Genomic DNA, 21,807 nt, shown 5'->3' with positions numbered 1-21,807 from the left:
CATTATGTAATCCTCTTGTTTTTGCTTGTCATGATATACTCTTTCATCTAGAGCTGTGTATAGGCTGTGTTTACACAGGCAACCCAATTCTGATATTTTTTCCACTATTTGGTCTTTTGACCAGTCACATTAGATCTTTTCACATCAGATATTTTTCAGAGCTGATCTGATAGGTCAAAATATCAATTGGTGATAAAAAGATCAGAATTGAGCTGCCTGTGTAAATACAGCCTTACTCAGGCAGACTAATTTATATTTTTGCACAAATTGGCATTTTGACCAATTAGAGCAGATATTTTGCCCATAGTTGGGCAAAAGATCAGAATTGGTCTGCATGTGTAAATGCAGCCTAACAGTCTTCAATTGAGAACTTGGGTTGATCATCATTAGGAGCACAAAATATTTTACTGGGCGAGATGCCAGGGTTTTTACCTAGAATTTTCCATAGTTCAACAAATTAGGGAAGAAGCAATCTCTCGTGGACAGACTACATGACATAAATGATATGGGGTGGCAGGAAGCCTAGTGGTTAGAGTGTTGGACTAGTAACCGAAAGGTTGCAAGATCGAATCCCTGAACTGACAAGGTAAAAATCTGTTGTTCTGCCCCTGAACAAGGCAGTTAACCTGCCACTATTCCTAGGCCGTCATTGAAAATAAGAATATGTTCTTAACTGATTTGACTAGTTAAAAAAAAGGTCAAATACAAATAAAATATCTTAACATTTGTCGGAAGGATGGGATAAGCAACAGTAGTTCCGGTGCTTTGGTTTTGCGTCACAAGTTATTGGGACGTATTAGGTTTGGGTAGTGCTTAATTTGCGGGTGGGTATTTCAAGAAAGGAAAGCGGCACCTGACACAATTACACAAGATTTTGTTCTGCGTTTCTGAGATCAGGGATGAAGAAAAATTATTTTGTCAGATTTCTTCACATCTAACATTAGTTCAAATAAAACATAGTATGAAATTCCGTGAAGATGAAACAAATGTCCTCCCCCAAAAACTTTTTGAGAGAGCTTAGAGAGAAGCTTAGAGAGAGTGAGCTGGGTAGAGAACACATTGTGACAACGCAATCATCCTTGAGAGTAGTTAGGTTATCCCACGGCTCATCCAAAATCATACACAACGCACAACGAACATGGCATGCACACACACACACACACATACGCAAATACGCACACACACACACACGTACACACACACACACGTACACCCCCCCCCCCCCCACACACACACACACACACACACACACACACACACACACACACACACACACACACACACACACACACAGCATCTGTTGGGTTTTCATCAGGATAATCAGCTGTCTGAATTCCCCTCCGTAGACCACATCTGGCACAGTACTAAAGTCGACCTCAACTTACAGGGAGCAATATTAAAGGTATGTTAATGACAGTAATAACCATGTCAGTGTACTCCTTTCATACCCCAGCAAGGCAAACTGTCTAATTCTATGTCTCTAGATGATACGTCCTGATCGATATAAATCCCCTGCAATACCTACTCCTGCCACTAGCTGTTTAGCATTCTTTATAACTAATGATTTACTAAATACTATACACAAGTTTTTGCTGAACCCATACCCTTCTACTCAATAATCAAACGTCTTAACGTTTTGAAAATGTCTGTACCTTGGAATGCTGTAGATTTGTACACTTCCTTAGTATCCCTCATGTAAGAGTGTTATGTAAGCCAATGTTACTCATTGACTGGTTTTTACCTTGAACTCAGGGCATCAACACTATCTAGTCAAAAAAATGGTTGTGTGCTAAATGCACACCTCTCTCTCTCCACTCAAAGTCCATGCTATGTGTGGATGGCAGCCAAAAGTGTCTGAAGACGTGGAGGTGTAGCAGAATGAAAGGTCAAGGGTCACAGACAACAGCTGACTAAGATGATAGTGGCATATGCTGACGGACACTAGACATTTAACCAGAGATGCCCCCACCAACCCACCTTTGGCCACCTGAATGAATATGGTTTTGCCCCATTTCACAAATAACAACAATTAATAATCCTATGCTGTAATAAACAACCCATTAGTCATATTGCTTAAACTGATATAAAACACGTTAGACATATTTACTTCATATTTGTTAGTGAATATTGTAGTAAGGTCATTTCCGATTTGTTAAACAAATTGACTTTCACTACGAACGTGACTTCAACTAGGTAAAAGAACATTGGGAAACCCTGTAATTATTTGCATGTACCCTTGTCACATCGGACCTTTGCATCCCACGAGGATGTGGGAGACATCTCCATGTGACTCGGCACGTTTTTTTTCTCTCCAGGAATCCCAAAGAATATACCCCACGCTATCTCCCACCTCAAAATCAACCAATGAAAAGGTTCCACACACTAGGTTGCGTGGCACTATCTCACTCCCTCATGATCTCTCTTAACTCTATCTATCGTCGCCAGCTTTGATTAACTCTAAACTCTCCACCAGACTGCACCTGACAGACCTGTTTGTGGATCATGCATACCAAAGGAAGTACAGAATGGTAAATGTTATTTTCTTCATCATATTTCACACATCAGACAATATTTCCAGTTAAGTGGATTGGTTTAGCATAAGCACAACTTTGATCCAGGGATGACAGTGAATACACACATTTCAATTTGTTTCCCATAAATTATGAAACAAAAATGGAATTGTTACATACATTTAATGTGTTTGTTTAAAACAAACATACTAGCAGTCATACAGACTTTTAGAGGGACTTACCAAGGAGCATTTAAAAATGTGAATCTGAGAGGAATAAACAGGCACAGACAGTCATAGACTGCAGGTTAGCAGGGTATTATAGTATTCATTCTTGCTTTTCAATAAATACACTGATTTGTTAATACATTCAGAGGGGGCCTATATCAGAACAACTTACAAGTCAGGTCACATACTGTGCACTCAGTGAATACAAGGGGCTAAATTGGATTTGAATTGTAATTGTAATGTAAAATACCACTCAGGGGTTGACAATCTGTGGAACAATTGCTTTGAATATGTTTCCTCAGGTCAGGCAACCCATTTCAAAAGAGCAGCGAGATCTCCTCACTTATTTCAGTTATTCCTCCTGTGCCTCGGCGGATTTATTAGTTGGAGTTATTCCTGTTTGATCACAATGAAGGAAAATGGAACTGTTCTCTATACGGATGTGTTGCGTTGTAATGAGGTGTGCACTTCTAATTTTATATTTATATATTGAGAGTTTGTGTCACTGGTCTACACACAAAACCCCATCATGTCAAAGTGGAATAGTGTTTTTAGACAGTTTTACAAATTCATTAAAAATGAAAAGCTGAAATGTCTTGAGCCAATAAGTATTCAACCCTTTTGTTATGGCGAGACTAAATAAGTTCAGGAGTAAACATTTGCTTAACAAGTCACATAATAATTTGCATGGACTCGTTCTGTGTGTGCAATAATAGTGTTTAAGATTTTTGAATGACTACCTCATCTCTGTACCCCACACATACAATTATGTATCTGTAAGGTCCCTCAGTCAAGCAGTGAATTTCAAACACAGATTCAACCACAAAGACCAGGAAAGTTTTCCAATATCTCACAAAGAAGGTCACCTATTGGTAGATTTGTATAAAAAAAGCAGACATTGAAAATCCCTTTGAGCATGGTGAAGTTATTAATTACACTTTGGATGGTGTATCAATACACCCAGTCAATACACAGATACAAGCATACTTCCGTAGAGGAAGGAAACCGCTCAGGGATTTCCCCATGAGGCCAATGGTGACTTTAAAACAGTTACAGAGTTTAATGCCTGTGATAGGAGAAAACTGAGGATGGATCAACAACATTGTAGTTACTCCACAATACTAACCTAACTGACAGAGGGAAAAGAAGGATGCCTGTAGACAATAAGAATATTCCAAAACATGCATCCTGTCTGCAACAAGGCACTAAAGTAATACTTAAAAAAAAAAATCAAAGCAATTCACTTTTTGTCTTGAATACAAAGTGTTATGTTTGAGGCAAATCCAATACAACACATTACTGAGTATCATTCTCCATATTTTCAAGCATAGTGGTGGCTGCATCATGTTGTGGGTATGCTTTTAATCGTTAACGACTGGGAGTTTTTCAGGATAAAAAAAGAAACGGAATGGAGCTAAGCACAGGCAAAATTCTAGAGGGGAAACCTGGTTCAGTTTGCTTTCCACCAGACACTGGGAGATGAATTCACCCGTCACCAGGACAATAACCTAATCTACACTGGAGTTGTATCTGTAACTAGGCCAAATCTACACTGGAGTTGCTTATGAAGAAGACAGTCAATGTTCCTGAGTGGCTGAGTTACAGATTTGACTTAAATCTACTTAAAAATCTATGGCAAGACCTGAAAATGGTTGTCTAGCGATGATCAACTGCCAATTTTAATTTTGAAAAGAATAATGTTGCACAATCCAGGTGTTCAAAGCTCTTAGAGACTTACCCAGAAAGACTCACAGCTGTAATTGCTGCTAAATGTGCTTCTATAAAGTATTTACTCAGGGGTATGAATACTTCTATAAATGAGATATTTCTGTTTGTAATTTTCAATAAATGTGCAAACATTTCTTAAAACATGTTTTCACTATGTCGTTATGTGTCATGGATCCCCCCGGAACTGTCATTACGCACACCTGGTCCCTATTCCCATTTGATTAGTAACTGCATAAGTGTGTCCTTTGTTCACCATTGTCCTGTTGATTATTGTTCCAATGTCCGTTGGTTCGTGTGAGTACCTGTGCTGTGTTGTTTTGGCTTTTGCCCCACGTATATTGTGCAGATGATTACGGGTCTCGTCCCGTGTGATAATCATTGTGCGATTGTGTATTTATTCGAGGTACTCCTCGCTCTTTTGTTTGGGTTTCTACCCTGTGATTGTAGACGTGTTTGTTTGGTCTTCGTCCCCGTGCCTTTACACGGCACGCTGTAATTTGGGAAATAAATACCCCTATTACGCATTCCTGCGCCTGTCTCCCAATCCCTTTATACCAACGTAACATTATGGGGTATTGTGTTATTCCAGATGGGTGAGAAATATATTGAACACATTTTGAATTCAGGCTGTAACACAACAAAATGTGGACTAAGTCAAGGGTTATGAATACTTTCTGAAGGCACTGTAAACAAAGATCTAAGTAGATATGTTATCTCGTCTTCCTTGCATCATTTTTGATGATAAACAATATTGTTCCTAGAAGGATACAGTCAGTATATCCTTTATCTATTGCAAGTGTGTTTTATTTCTATCTAACCAATTATAGAAGTCGAGCTATACCTAACCTAACATTGACTAATTCAGTTAACTGCCCAATTCAAAATTGACAGCTTGTCACTACCACCTATGGACTTGTTTAAGAAGGTGTAGACAATATGGTGGGAAAAAAACATAGCCTATCAGAAGGTATGGTGGAACTATTACCATATTGTTCATACCAAATCCTTTCATATCCATATTACATGTTGAGTGGTAGGGACAAGGAGTTAATTTGGAATTAAGCATGTGTCTCTACATCAGGGGTAGGCAACCATGGGGGTAGGCAACCATGGGGGTAGGCAACCATGGGGGTAGGCAACCATGGGGGTAGGCAGCCATGGGGGTAGGCAACCATGGGGGTAGGCAACCATGGGGGTAGGCAACCATGGGGGTAGGCAACCATGGAGACACGATCACGTCTCTTTTTTTATTTGTGGGAATGGTTGGGAACAGATTTCCAAAATTAAACACTTTTTTTTAGCTAAATTCCTGGTGATTTTACAGTATTTTTTGACCAAAAAGTTAAATCCCCCCAAAATCACATTTGCAGGACGGTTTTGGCCCGTGGGCCACCTGTTGCCGATCCCTGCTCTACATGGTGTGTAGTCAGGCAGTCTATTTAAAAATAATTACCTGAGTGTCATCTCTCCTAGCTGTTGCTCTTTTGAAGACTACAATCAGACGACAGAATGGCTTCTGAGCCGGACGAGACACAGGCCTAAGATCGCAGTGGTGTGTGGCTCAGGCCTGGGCCTGCTCGCCGATGGTGTTACCAACAAAGAGATCTTCCCTTACGCAGATATCCCCAACTTCCCCGTCAGCACAGGTGAGATGACGTCGCTGTCACGAACGTATAATGTGTCATGATAATATTGATATGAGACTAATGATAGTATATTGTGGTCTCTACCCAGCAAACAGTGAATGTTCCTACAATGTTAAGATCAAGTTCCTATGGAGTCTTAATTTGGTTTACATCCAATGTTAGCATGAAAACTTCTTATGACTGTTGTTAAAATGTCCCAGCAAAACCTACTAACATTCTGGGAATTCAGAAGAAACCAGAAATGGTTTGCTACGTATAAACTGTCAATCTATACTACCCACCCCCCAACACACACATAAACACACACACACTTTGACAAATATAATAGGCAACGCCTCTCTGTAAACATCACCTCACCCCAATTAGCTTGTTCACTGATTCTCCCAAACATCAGGTGAACCTGTGTAGTGCTCTTAATTATGCCTGCACAGCAGAGGAATTTACATTTTCCCTCAATGATTCCATTGACACACCATTGCAGCTAAGTAGTTCATTATTTACTTGCTGAAATGCATTTGGGATTTCTGTGTGTCTTTGTCAAAATGTCGCATGGAAAAACAAATCATAACCAGTTGGCGGGAAAATGAACCAAGAATGAATAACTACGCCCCATGAATAAAATATTATAACTGGAGTAAAAATAGGCCCTAATATCTTCCACATGGAATTCTTATTAGGATCTCATGAACATATTTAAACATTCATCATGTGGAGGTGAATATAAAATGTCTGCATAAGCGCTCAAATGTTCACTTTCCTATTATTATTAGAGTAAGGTGGGTCTTTGCAGAAAAGCCATAGCCTCCTGTCTAGTAACCAGCTTTTGTTGTGTTTTTGGACAACAATAGCATCATAAATAAACAAATGAGAAGCCTAGAAATGACATTATTTGACAATGTTGCCTTCATTAGACAGAGCTGACATTTTTTTTTTTTTATTATCTTCAATTCTGGTTTGGTTTGTGTTGCAGTCTTCCCAATTATATTCTAGTTCATTTAAGCTTGTCAGAGAGAAGAAGCCCATTGAAAACACTAATCGATGTTCAGTGCAGCACTAGACTTCTCATTTTTAGGTAAATTAAATGGAGAGCAAAATGATTGGCAGACATTCTAAATGAGTGTGAGTTCAGACAGATATTGGTGTTTGCCTGTGAACAGGTGCTATGCTGTGTGAACCTGTAACAGCAAACAAAAACTAAACAAATTGCCTATCCAATAACCTGTAAAACCAAAGGGCCAGATTGAATCAAATCCACACAACATAGCAGTATCTAACAAAGGCTTAGATAACCAATACGATAGTGCATCCTTAGATAACCAATACGATAGTGCATCCTTAGATAACCAATACGATAGTGCATCCTTAGATAACCAATACGATAGTGCATCCTTAGATAACCAATACGATAGTGCATCCTTAGATAACCAATACGATAATGCATCCTTAGATAACCAATACGACAATGCATCCTTAGATAACCAATACGATAGTGCATCCTTAGATAACCAATACGATAATGCATCCTTAGATAACCAATACGATAATGCATCCTTAGATAACCAATACGATAATGCATCCTTAGATAACCAATACGACAATGCATCCTTTGATAACCAATACGATAGTGCATCCTTAGATAACCAATACGATAATGCATCCTTTGATAACCAATACGATAATGCATCCTTAGATAACCAATACGACAATGCATCCTTAGATAACCAATACGATAGTGCATCCTTAGATAACCAATACGACAATGCATCCTTAGATAACCAATACGATAGTGCATCCTTAGATAACCAATACGACAATGCATCCTTTGATAACCAATACGATAGTGCATCCTTAGATAACCAATACGATAATGCATCCTTAGATAACCAATACGATAATGCATCCTTAGATAACCAATACGACAATGCATCCTTAGATAACCAATACGATAGTGCATCCTTAGATAACCAATACGATAATGCATCCTTAGATAACCAATACGATAGTGCATCCTTAGATAACCAATACGATAGTGCATCCTTTGATAACCGATACGATAGTGCATCCTTAGATAACCAATACGATAGTGCATCCTTAGATAACCAATACGATAGTGCATCCTTAGATAACCAATACGACAATGCATCCTTAGATAACCAATACGACAATGCATCCTTAGATAACCAATACGATAGTGCATCCTTAGATAACCAATACGATAATGCATCCTTAGATAACAAATACGATAGTGCATCCTTAGATAACCAATACGATAATGCATCCTTAGATAACCAATACGATAGTGCATCCTTAGATAACCAATACGATAGTGCATCCTTAGATAACCAATACGATAGTGCATCCTTAGAAATACATTATTTGCTTGGTCACTCACACCAAGTCTTTATAAAGTGACATAAAACAAGTTAATGCAGCAATGGAATGGATTCTGAAGTAACTTCAATGGACAGAGTAATAACTGACACCATCCTCCCCCCTAAACTTCCCTCTGCCAACCGTCAACCTCTGACGGAGGAGAAGAAAGTCACTTCTCTAAACAGTGTTGTAATCATTCAGGTCCTATCTCATTACGCAGCACTTTTCAACAAATCGCCTCTGACAAAACTCAGGGTCAAATTAACATAATCTCCACACCACCGAACACAACTCTGCTGCCGTCTCAGCCATCATCCCCACTATAAAGAAGGGTACTAAACAGACAATTACAGTTGACATTTGACAGCGGATGACTAACACTTTTATTTCAATAGCACAGATCCTGTTCCTACACTGCATGCTGTCCTGAGTACTACAGTGCATTCGGAAAGTATTCAGAACCCTTGACTTTTTCCACATTTTGTGACATTAAGGCCTTAATCTAAATTTTATTAAATAAAATGTTTTCCTCATCAATCTACACACAATTCCCCATAATGACAAAGCAAAAACTGTTTTTTAGACATTTTTGCAAATGTATTCAAAATAAAAAACAGATACCTTATTTACATAAGTACTCAGATGTTTTGCTATGAGATTCCATTGATCATCCTTGAGATGTTTCTACAACTTGATTGGAGTCGACCTGTGGTAAATTCAATTGATTGGACATGATTTGGAAAGGCACACACCTGTCTATATAAGGTCCCACAGTTGACAGTGCATGTCAGAGCAAAAACCAAGCCATGAGGTTGAAGGAATTGCCCGTAGAGCTCAGAGGCAGGACTGTGTCGAGGCACAGATCTGGGGAAGGGCACCAAAAAATGTTTGCAGCATTGAAGGTCCCCAAGAACACAGTGGCCTTCATCAAGACTCTTCCTAGAGCTGGCTGCCTGGCCAAACTGAGCAATCGGGGGAGAAGGGCCTTGATTAGGGAGGTGACCAAGAACCCGATGGTCACGCTGACAGAGCTCCAGAGTTCCTCTGTGGAGATGGGACAACCTTCCAGAAGGACAACCGTCTCTGCAGCACTCCACCAATCAGGCCTTTATGGTAGAGTGGCCAGACGGAAGCCACTCCTCACTAAAAGGCACATGACAGCCCGCTTGGAGTTTGCCAAAAGGCACCTAAAGGACTCTCAGACCATGAGAAACAAGATTCTCTAGTCTGATGAAACCAAGATTGAACTCTTTGGACTGAATGCCAAGCGTCATGTCTGGAGGAAACCTGGCACCATCCCTACGGTGAAGCACCGTGGTGGCAGCATCATGCTGCAGGGATGTTTTTCAGAGGCGGGACTGGGAGACTAGTCAGGATCGATGGAAAGATGAATGGAGCAAAGTACAGAGAGATCCTGCACCAGAGAGCTCAGGACCTTAAACTGGGGGTGAAAGTTCACCTTCCAACAGGACAATGACCCTAAGAACACAGCCAAGACAATGCAATGCAGTAGTGGCTTCAGGACAAGTCTCTGAATGTCCTTGAGTGGCCCAGCCAGAACCCGGACTTGAACCCGATAGAACATCTCTGGAGAGACCTGAAAATAGCTGTGCAGCGACGCTCCCCATCCAAGCTTGACAGGCTCTGCAGAGAAGAATGGGAGAACCTCCCCAAATATAGATGTGTCAAGCTTGTAGCGTCATACCCAAGAAGACTTGAGGCTGTAATTACTGCCAAAGGTGCTTCAACAAAGTACTGAGTGAAGGGTCGTACTACTTATGTAAATGTGATATTTAAGTTTTATTTGTAATACATTTGCAAAAATGTATAAATCTGTTTTTGATTTGTTATTATGGGGTATTGTGTGTTGAGTGATGAGGGGGAAAAAAACAATTGAATAAATTTTAGAATAAGGCTGTAACGTAACGAAATCTTGAAAAAGTCAAGGGTTCTGAATTCTTTCCGAATGCACTTTCTATAGTCTATGTCAGATTATAAACCGGGTGGTTTGAGCCATGGATGCTGATTGTCTGAAAGCCGTGGTATTTTTAAGCAATAAGGCATGGGGGGGTGTGGTATATGGCCAATATACCCCGGGTAAGGGCTGTTCTTAGGCACGACACATTGCTGAGTGCCTGGAGACAGCCCTTAGCCGTGGTATAATGGCCATATATCACAAAACCCGGGGTGCCATATTTCTTTTTTAAACTTATTACCAACATAATTAGAGCAGAAGTTTACATACACTACATTAGTATTTGGTAGCATTGCCTTTACATTGTTTAACTTGGGTCAAACGTTTTGGGTAGCCTTCAACAAGCTTCCCACAATAAATTGGGTGAATTATGTGGTCCCATTGTATGTACAGTTGAAGTCGGAAGTTTACATACACTTAGGTTGGAGTCATTAAAACTCATTTTTCAACCACTCCATACATTTCTTGTTAACAAATTATAGCTTTGGCAAGTCGGTTAGGACATCTACTTTGTGCATGACACAAGTCATTTGTCCAACATTTGTTTACAGACAGGTTATTTCACTTATAATTCACTGTATCACAATTCCAGTGGGTCAGAACACTATGTTGACTGTTCCTTTAAATAGCTTGGACAATTCCAGAAAATTATGTCATGGCTTTAGAAGCTTCTGATAGGCTAATTGACATAATTTCAGTCAATTGGAGGTGTACCTGTGGATGTATTTCAAGGCCTACCTTCAAACGCAGTGCCTCTTTGCTTGACATCATTGGAAAATCAAAAGAAATCAGCCAAGACCTCAGAACAAAAATTGTAGACCTCCACAAGTCTGGTTCATCCTTGGGAGCAATTTCCAAATGCCTGAAGGTACCACGTTCATCTGTAGAAACAATAGTACGCAAGCATAAACACCATGGGACCACACAACCGTCATACCGCTCAGGAAGGAGACGCGTTCTGTCTCCTAGAGATGAACGTACCTTGGTGCGAAAAGTGCAAATCAATCCCAGACAACAGCAAAGGACCTTGTATCTATATACACAGTAAAATGAGTCCTATATCGACATAACCTGAAAGGCCGCTCAGCAAGGAAGAAGCCGCTGCTCCAAAACCACCATAAAAAAGCCAGACTACGGTTTGCAACTGCACATGGGGACAAAGATCGTACTTTTTGGAGAAATGTCCTCTGGTCTGATGAAACAAAAATAGAACTGTTTGGCCATAATGAACATCGTTATTTTTGGAGGAAATAGGGGGAGTCTTGCAAGCTGAACAACCCCATCCCAACCATGAAGCACGGGGGTGGCAGCATCATGTTGTGGGGGTGCTTTGCTGTAGGAGGGACTGGTGCACTTCACAAAATAGATGCCATCATGAGGTAGGAAAATTATGTGGATATATTGAAGCAAGATCTCAAGACATCAGTCAGGAAGTTAAAGCTTGGTCGCAAATGGGTCTTCCAAATAGACAATGACCCCAAGCATACTTCCAAAGTTGTGGCAAAATCGCTTAAGGACAACAAAGTCAAGGTATTGGAGTGGCCATCACAAAGCCCTGATCTCAATCCTATAGAAAATTTGTGGGCAGAACTGAAAAAGTGTGTGCGAGCAAGGAGGCCTACAAACCTGACTCAGTTACACCAGGTCTGTCAGGAGAAATGGGCCAAAATTCACCCTACTTATTGTGGGAAGCTTGTGGAAGGCTACCCGAAACGTTTGACCCAATTTAAAGGCAATGCTACCAAATACGAATTGAGTGTATGTTAACTTCTGACCCACTGGGAATGCAATGAAAGAATAAAAGCTGAAATAAATAATTCTATTTACTATTATTTTAACATGTCACATTCTTAAAATAAAGTGGTGATCCTAACGGACATAAAACAGGGAATTTTTACTAGGATTAAATGTCAGGAATTGTGAAAAACTGAGTTTAAATGTATGTGGCTAATGTGTATGTAAACTTTCGACTTTAACTGTATGTACATGCAGAGAGTTTTTCATTACAGCAGTAGTATTTTATTTCTATAGGATTCTCTCATGCTTGGAGTATGAACAACACAAATCGGACAACTTCTGTGAAGTTAAACATGAATAAAACATCAATTCACAGTTTTTATTTTCTAACCCTACATGAGACATGCTGTGTCACTAACCGTCCATGACAGAATATGCTTGTGTCCTTCACAGTCCCGGGTCATGAGGGGTGTCTGGTGTTCGGTATTCTGAAAGGCAAATCCTGCGTCTTCATGCAAGGCAGATTCCATCTCTACGAGGGCTATTCACTCTGTAAGGTAAGTCCAAATACAGTATCTGACCGATGAACAGGTAATAATATATGCCATTTAGTAGATGCTTCGATTCAAAATGACTTACAGTCATGTGGGGGTACATTTTACATATATGGGTGGTCCCAGGAATCAAACCCACTACCTTGACATTACAACATTCATGCTTTATCAACTGAGCTACAAACTGAGATACGAAGGACTCCATACATTTAGAGACTCCCAGTACCATGACGAAGACTATATCTATATTAATAAGGTATAGGCCCTATTTTAAACATCCAACATTAAGACATTTGCTTTACACTACTAGTCTTTCTACTCTTTCACCTTGCTGCTCTGCCCTTTCCTTTGAGATCAGGGAAACATCACATCAGATTATTTTAACCATCAATATTCCTAGCCTCCATGGATTCAACCCAGTCCCTGCTCATCTATAACCCTTACACATTCCCACTACGGCGATACCAGATGTTTTGAAATATTCATCACCAGTGTGTGCTTATATTAGCCATCATAAAGAAGGAAAAGAGTGAAACGAAATGGGTCCTTTCCTTTGGAACGCTATGCGAAAAACTCTCCATTGTGGCTCAACAAGGTCATGTTAACTGAAGGAGAACTCCTCCTATTTGTATAACAGAGAGGGGCTGGCATCTCCGGCCTTGGCCCATTAACTTTATCTGTCACAATCAGGAAAATGGGAGGCAGGAAGACGATTGCTGAAACCAGCCTGGGAACTGCTGACTCTGCACAAGGCTGTATATTTTAACAAACAAAGTTTAGGACAGGGTCACCACTGATCTGGGCCCTGTTTCTTAAAAATGTCCCTGGCAGCAATGAGGTCATTGTTGGGTCATTTGGTGTGAATTTGAACAAAATGTCAATGAAATGAAGCCATTTTCTCAAACAGCTTGTAAGGATATTGGGCCAAATGTTGAGTGGATGAGAGGTATGTACCAGCAGCCGTTCACCTGTGTTGCGACGCTTGTCTTATTTGTATATAAAAGTATTTCAAAGCAGCAACTTTCTGTATGTAGGTTTTTGCTTGGTCGAGACTTACAGCCTGAATCAACCAGTCAATCAGCTGTAGCACTGCATATTTATGATGTCACTCCAGAGTTAAATGAGTCCTTTCCTTCCACTGTTTTGGTTAAGGCAGCATAAATGCAACCCTCTCTAGACCCTCTAGGCCCTTGGTAAATGGCTAAAGAATCTTCTGTTGTCTGGAGTGGCGAAGGAAATTCTCAGAGAAATTACGACATTGACAACATGACATCATGTATTAGAGTCAACCATCATGGCTGCCGGACACCGGCACATAAGTGAAGTACAGGCTTTTTGGGCTTTCACTTAGGGTCACCACATTGTACATGTCAATCAATAGCACTAGTAAATACCACATTGCTCATTCTCATCCTTTGATTCTGACCAGTCCAGACAATAATGGGTTCCTATTGACCTAGATTGCATTGGACGGCGAAAGTATAGACATATTGTATAACAGTCTATGAGAACAGCAGGAGACAGTCTAAAGATGTGTAATTATGATGAGATATCAAAGTAGCATTTCTACCTCCCAGGTGCTAGGCAGTAAACACGTCATCATGTTCTCATTGACTGTGACCACAGTGGAGGGCTTAGGTTGCAGCCTCGCCATTGGACATACAGAAGTATCTTACACCGCAAGAGGCTTTGGTGACAGTTTATAGGGAGACATAGAGAACAACAGACCAAATGCTGCCCTCTAGATCAATGTCTTATCTCCTATGGGCTGTTTCTCAATTCTGACCTCCACAATATTGTTTTCACCTGTCAATTCTCTTCAGATCAGAGTAGATGTTGGATAGGACCCAAAGGAGAGGAAGTAACTTTACACTGCTGAGATGCAGCCCATATGTGAGCACTGTCACGGTTAGGGTTGCAAAGGGACGGTATATTACTGGAAACTTTAGAAGTTTACCATTAAACGACCAGAATTTGGTCTCTTTTAAGGATTTTATGTAATCTGTCACATGACATCTAGTGGCACGTTTGGGTACTTCAGATTATCACAGGTGTCTAACAATCTCTGGTCTGGCCTTGTCACATAATATGATTTTACAATTTAAAAACAATTGAAGGACAAATCTGTAAAACATTATGTGTGTGGCTCAGTTGTTAAAGCATGGGTTGTGGGTTCGATTCCCATGGGGGACCAGTATGAAAATGTATTACTGTAAGTTGCTATAAGAGGGTTCTAGCATGAAATATATTTTTAAAATGTTTTTACAAACGTTTATTTATTTTATTATGTCGATATGTATTTGTTGTCAAGCTGGTTGCAGTTGTGAAAAAAAGTATATAGTTGCAGAGTTAACTAGAAAATAATACCATAGTTGATTAGATGCTTTTTTCACTCAATCAGCTATTTTCTCTTGAACCATATGGTCTATCTACTAGAAACTCATGTACAATATCGACACAGATATAATAAATGAATCATTTATATGAGGTTTCCTATCTTGAGGGCTGACTGAACATGCAGCAAAACGTGTAAGGTGTTACAGAAGAACAGGTGTGATTACAGTGGATGTTGGACCTCTTTCCTATGGCTCAGCACACCAGACAAGGCGACAAAGCGATTTCTGCTAAATTTACCCCAGCACATGCAACCAATACAGCTGTGGTTTCAGCCTGCCATCTGCCCACTCTCTTTGTCTTTCTCCCTGTCTCTTTCTCTTATTCTCTCCCTTCTTTTCTCTCTCTCTTTCTTAATTTCTCTTTCCCCCACCACCACCACCACACAATCTCACACTCTCTACTCTCATCTCCACACACCCTCTCCATGTCTTCCCTGTTCTGCTCACTTTCTTTCCCAACATTATCGGACAGCAGTCCAGTATGTGTGACAGGGACACCAGGGTGTCCATACACTCCATCAGCCCAGGGACACATCCATGAGTCATTGTATCTGACACCTCCGACACCAACATCGCACCCCTCTCACAAGAGTTTACGTAAAGACAAAACAAATACAGAGGTGTTGCAGTGAGAACTCAGTAAATATCTGGAAGGCGTAGTTTGTTACCAATTTTATATCTCCCTTTTCATACACTTTATTTTATGATACACTTTGTTCCATGGGTTTTGACATCAAGTGCCTGGTACATAGCAGAAAAGCAATATGGTTTTGCTTTGTTGAATCGCACTCACACAAGCGCTCTCTCTCTCCCTCCCTCCCCCTGATATGCAATCAGGGTGTGAGCTGTTATCTCTCTCATCTCAGTGTGTCGGTAGGAGATGCATGGCAAGGTTAATTAGCTGGCTTGCTTCGTTAGCCCTCCCTGATCTCCTCTCCCTCTGTGAGTGGTGCCTTTCATACAAACTGCTAGCATGCAGCTGGAGTTAGCCTTGGTGCTAGTTCTGTATTGTATAGTGGCTGTTATTGGAGCATGATGAGCCTTATTGGCATGCATGTTTAATTAAGATAAGCATGCATAAACAGGTATACACATCAAAAAAATCACTTCTCCTATGCCACACACAAATATACATGCAGGTGAGGCAAGGAAAGACATGGAGGAAAGGAGGGAGGGAGGCTAGAAAGGTGATCTGGCATTGAAATATATTCACTAATTGCCAATCCTAGCTTGCAAACTGACAGAAATGTGCATTTTCATGAGTCACTGTACACCCCACACACGCGCCCACACACGCAAACCATGTTTATGGATGTTGCACTAGTGGTGCCGTGTGTATGTGTCTGTCAGTGGTCGGACTTACAAGTGTAGGATCTTAATTTGAGTCAGTTTTCTACAGCAAGAAAATAATGCTGCAGCAACAGGAAATGTGAATTCTTATGCGGATTATAATTAATGCAAAGAGCAAAAATTGGACAGCGCTCTGGTGAATAAACTTAAATGAACATATGTTTATTGCTGCACTCAAATACACTACAAGTTTTACATTTCAGGAAAGTTCTCCTGCAACAGGGTGATCAAATGAAGATCCTACATCTGTACCCTATTGGGTATTTCTATATCAAGAGAAGTGTGTGTGTGTGACAGTTACAAGTCGTGGCTGCATGCTTCTAGCAGATTGTATGCACATCTTGTGTATTACTGGTGCTGGAGATAACCAAGAATGGTCCAAGAGAGAGAATAATACAAACATTTTATGTCTCATTTCTCCTCTTCCCCTTAACGGTACAATAAAGTGTTGGTAGCATTCTCTTCACCTCTCTCGTCATTTCCTCTCTTCTATATTTATCTCTCCCTCCCTTTCTCTCCAACTCCCTTTTCCTCTTCACTCGTCCACTCCTTTCTCCTCTCCTCCTCTATACTCATATAATTCTCTTGTTTCCTCTCTCTGACTCTCTCCCCACCTACATTTCTCTCCTCTCCATCCCCCTCTTCTTCTCCCCCAGGTCACATTCCCGGTGCGGATCTTCAAGCTTTTGGGCGTGGAGACCCTCATTGTGACTAACGCCTCAGGGGGCCTGTGTCCGGACTTCAAAGTGGGCGACATCATGCTCATTAAGGACCACATTAACCTGCCAGGCTTCGCCGGCCAGCACCCTCTGTGCGGCCCCAATGACGAACGGTACAACCAGAGACAGGGAGACAGAAAGATTGAGGGAAGAAAGGGGAGACAGTGGTAGAGAGGGGGGATAAGGAGAGAGGGAGAGGGGTGTGGGAGGGCACATCACTCACTGTGCAGCTACAATGATGAACGATACAGGCAGAGAGATGGAGAGAGGCAGGGAAGAGGGACGGAGAGAGGGGTGGGGGGAATGGGTAGGGGAGAGTGGAAGTGATGGAGGGAGAGTCAAGGAGAGAGAGTGAAAATGTAGTATAGTCTGAAGCACAACGGTGGGAGGAGAGATGGAAAGAGAGAGAGTTGCAGTCAGTGAGAGAACTGAAATGATCCCGGAGAGAGGAAGCACGGGGAGAGAGAGGGGAAGAAATACATACTCTTCAAGTAATCTATCTAGCTCACTAGGTTACATGGAACCTGTAATTCATATTTTCCCTTTACAGCTAGGAGGTTGTAGATTAATGACAAATAAACTGTATATTTAGTGTAAATGCTCAGAGAGCTACAGGTAACTGCCAAAATAATGGAAACACTTGAGCAAATGAGAAATACAAAATATATTGAAAGCAGGTGCTTCCACCCAGGTGTGGTTCCTGAGTTAATTAGGCAATTAACATCCCATCATGCTTAGGGTCATGTATAAAAATGCTGGGCAGGCTATTATTTTGGCTAGCTTGGCTCTACTCCAATAGGATGACAAAGACCCCAAAATGGCTTGATGAGCATGAAAACGATATAATGGCGGTCTCAGTCACCAGATCTCAACCCAATTGAAAACTTATGGGAGATTCTGGAGCGGTGCCTGAGACAGCGTTTCCACCACAATCAACAAAACACCAAATTATGACATTTCTCGTGGAAGAATGGTGTCGCGTCCCTCCAATAGAGTTCCATACACTTAGAATCTATGCCAAGGTGCATTGAAGCTGTTCTGGCTCGTGGTGGCCCAAAACCCTATTAAGACACTTTATGTTGGTGTTGCCTTTATGTTGGCAGTTGCCTGTAAACTATCATAATACTGTATTATATTACAGTATTATTCATATTATTAATAGTAGCAGATTATTGGTAGATTAGGAGAGATACATTGCAATAGTATTTGCTCCATATGTCCCATCGATAAGCCAGTAGTGATTGTCTGTGCTCTGCTCCAGGTTTGGGATCCGGTTCCCCTGCATGTCAGATGCCTACAGTAAGGACCTGAGGAAGCTAGCTCTAGATATCAGTCATGAGCTGGACTATACCAACTTTGTGCGGGAAGGGGTGTACTGCATGGTGAGCGGGCCCAACTTCGAGACCATCGCTGAGGCACGCATGTTGCAGGTCTTGGGGTGCGACTCTGTGGGTGAGTGGAGACAACACAGTTAATGTTAGGAAATGGTTCAATTTAAGTTTAAAGGAACAATAGCTAGATATTTAATACAACTTGTGTTTCAAAATGCTGTATCAAGATCAAGCATCTACTCAGGAAGGGGATGTTTTGTCAGAGAGCCAAGTGACCACCAGCCACAACATGGTTTAACAACGATACAAACACAGACGAGGCTTGCTCACTCTCCTTTTCCCCTTTTTAGTTCATTAACACTGCTCTAATTGGACCTCCCTCGTAAAAACACCCATGCTGGGCTCGTTAATAAATGATGGTGCTAGCTCTGCTAACAGAGCCGACTCATGCTAATTAGCCTAGCGATTAGGTCAACAGATAGACCAACATGCTGTGACGCTAATTGGTCTGATGATTTGATCCAGGATCAAAATGCAACACAAATATCTGTTACAATGTACAGTGGGCAGAACTAACGAATGACATCTTTCATGATCCACTCCCCCTAAGAACATGTATTTTACCGACTTGTTACCTTAAGAGCTTGTTGTTGTAGCCAAGCAATGACAAAGAAAACCCGCTTTGGTTCCTTGTTTTGATGACGTTTTGAGTTATTACTCCTGTGGGTGTATTATTTAATGAGTCCAATTCACGTCTGCCAATCCATATTTTTTTATGTGGTGTTTTTTCTTTACCATGCTAGAGTTTCAGCTTAGTGGAGGCTGTGTTTGAGTGAGTGAGACCTTTGGCTTAATAAGTATTTTTAATTCATATGCTTTTTGGTTATGCCTGTAAACATTGTTTTGTCGTTGCATTCGTACAGTATGTGCCTGTGTAAATTGTATCCATGTTTTTAGCATGGTTTTAATGATATGTGAGATCTGGCTGGGCTCCCATTAAATACTAACATGGGAATGGGACCTAATCTCATGGAATGGGACCTAATCTCATGGAATGGGACCTAATCTCAGGGAATGGGACCTAATCTCAGGGAATGGGACCTAATCTCAGGGAATGGGACCTAATCTCAGGGAATGGGACCTAATCTCAGGGAACGGGACCAAAGTTCAGGGGGAAGTGCACGGAGGGGGTTATTAATAATGCTGAATAGTATAACCACCTCTCTACACACACACAAACACACAACCATGACCTGGTGCCACCCACAAACCCTGTTGGATATTTTGCCATTTTTTCTCTGCCCCCCCCACCCCTCTCGCTTTCCATCCCCATGAACCTGCCAACCTCCGCTCCTGTCCTCGTCTGCACTCCCCAACCCCTATCCTCTTCTCGATAGGCATGAGTACGGTCCCAGAGGTAACAGTGGCCAAGCACTGTGGCCTGAGGGTCTTTGGTCTCTCACTCATCACCAACAAGGTATTGATTGACTTCTCTTATTGCTGTATATCATTTGATGTACCTTATCTGCACACACTCTGAACAGCTCAGCGTATCTATTCTGTCATCTGTTGACTAGTTATTGAGTATGGTACCGGAGCATCTTAATGTATTCTTATTATCATTGTGAAGGTCTCCCTGGACTACAGCCGTGAGGAGAAGGTGAACCATGAGGAGGTCCTGGAGATCAGCAAGATGAGGGCGGAGCATGTGCAGATGATGCTCAACACACTTATTGCCCGCTCAGACCAGCTGGACGAGGGCATCAATGTCAACTGAAGGAGGAAGGGGGATGGAGAAAGAGACAGAGACATACTCTAATGTTGAAGCACACTCTCTCACACACAGACACTCACAAACACGCAGAAATGTACACAGACATGTGCAAACATGTACATATCATTCCCTGTGAATCTTTACAATAATCAACCACCCATGATGAAAGAATTTAGTCCATTTTCCAGTTTAATAAAATGTTCTAAAGTTGTTTTTTTTTTTACACAAGAACCAGTCTGTTAAAACATTAAATGCTTATTTGATGATAGGGCACTGACATGAGAATACGTAATGCTCCTATTTAACATCAGCTGAAGGGGTGCCACTACCAGTTGAACAACTGAACACCTTCAACTGAAATGTGTCTTCTGCCTTTAACCCAACCTAGGTATCCCCCTTTCCTTACGTGAGGAAATTCAGAGAGAGAGAGAGAGAGATTGTCACGCCCTGTGACTTTCTTTGTTGGCCTAGTATGGTTTGTTGTCTCTGATTGGGGATCATACTTAGGCAGCCCTTTTTCCCACCTTCAGTTGTGGGATCTTGTTTTTGTGCAGTTACTGTGTAGCCTGCAGAACGTTACGTTCGTTTATCTTTTGTTGTTTTTATCTAAATAAAGAAAGATGTACGCTTACCATGCTGCGCCTTGGTCCGATCCTTCAAACAACGGACATAACAGAAGATCGTTGTTTGAAGGATCGGACCAAGGCGCAGCATGGTAAGCGTACATCTTTATTTAGATGAACACCAAAAAAACTAAAGATAAACGAGGTGGGAAACAAGGCTGCCTAAGTATGATCCCCAATCAGAGACAACAATAGACAGCTGCCTCTGATTGGGAACCATACCCGGCCAACAAAGAAATAGAAAAACTAGAATGCCCACCCAAATCACACCCCGACCTAACCAAAAAGAGAAATAAAAAGGCTCTCTAAGGTCAGGGCGTGACAGAGATTATACATTAATTCCACCAAATGTTTCTCTCCCCCCCCAAAAAAAAATGTGAAAAGCCTCCAACCAGAAAATAGCATTTAATGACAAATAGTGTGAAAAAAAATATGCAACTGAACTAATGTACAGATGATGGTGCTTTTCTCTTCAAATTCCTCCTGCTATTCAGAGCTAGTGACAGAAAAAACATGTCCTGTATTAATATAATTATACAGTGCTTTCTTCTTTGTTATCCTCTCACTGTTTAGAACGAGAATCAAACTATTATTTATGTGCTTCACTGTGTTTACCAGACAACACAAGTCTGTTTCATAGAGTTGATTAAAAAACTATTTTCATGCAGAACAATTACAGTGTTACGAGTTAGTTTGACTGCAATAACAGTGAGAGCTCATGTAGAAATAATGTTTCTTGTAAGAATTTACACAGCAACAGAAAAAATGTACAGAAAAACTTTGGATCTTGCCAAAGCAAATACTCTGTTCACTGCCTTGCCTTACAGTAAATCGAAGTGCATTCATCTATAAAGAAAACACTGC

At 41.0% G+C, this 21,807-nt stretch overlaps 1 protein-coding gene across 1 annotated transcript; it reads left to right on the top strand.

Annotated features, from left to right (window-relative positions):
• The first annotated feature begins 2,382 nt into the window (after window positions 1-2,382).
• Window positions 2,383-21,304, top strand: pnp4b (purine nucleoside phosphorylase 4b). The gene is made up of 7 exons (XM_021558337.2): window positions 2,383-2,528; window positions 5,939-6,111; window positions 12,650-12,753; window positions 17,153-17,328; window positions 18,477-18,667; window positions 19,944-20,023; window positions 20,177-21,304. Exons 1-7 carry the CDS (start codon window positions 2,503-2,505, stop codon window positions 20,321-20,323), a joined length of 897 nt encoding a protein of 298 aa, XP_021414012.1. The 5' UTR covers window positions 2,383-2,502; the 3' UTR covers window positions 20,324-21,304.
• The last annotated feature ends 503 nt before the right edge of the window (window positions 21,305-21,807 follow it).

Source organism: Oncorhynchus mykiss, chromosome 2 (genome assembly GCF_013265735.2).
Source record: "Oncorhynchus mykiss isolate Arlee chromosome 2, USDA_OmykA_1.1, whole genome shotgun sequence".
Classification (NCBI taxonomy): Eukaryota; Metazoa; Chordata; class Actinopteri; order Salmoniformes; family Salmonidae; genus Oncorhynchus; species Oncorhynchus mykiss.
This window is presented reverse-complemented; position numbering and strand designations above follow the sequence as displayed.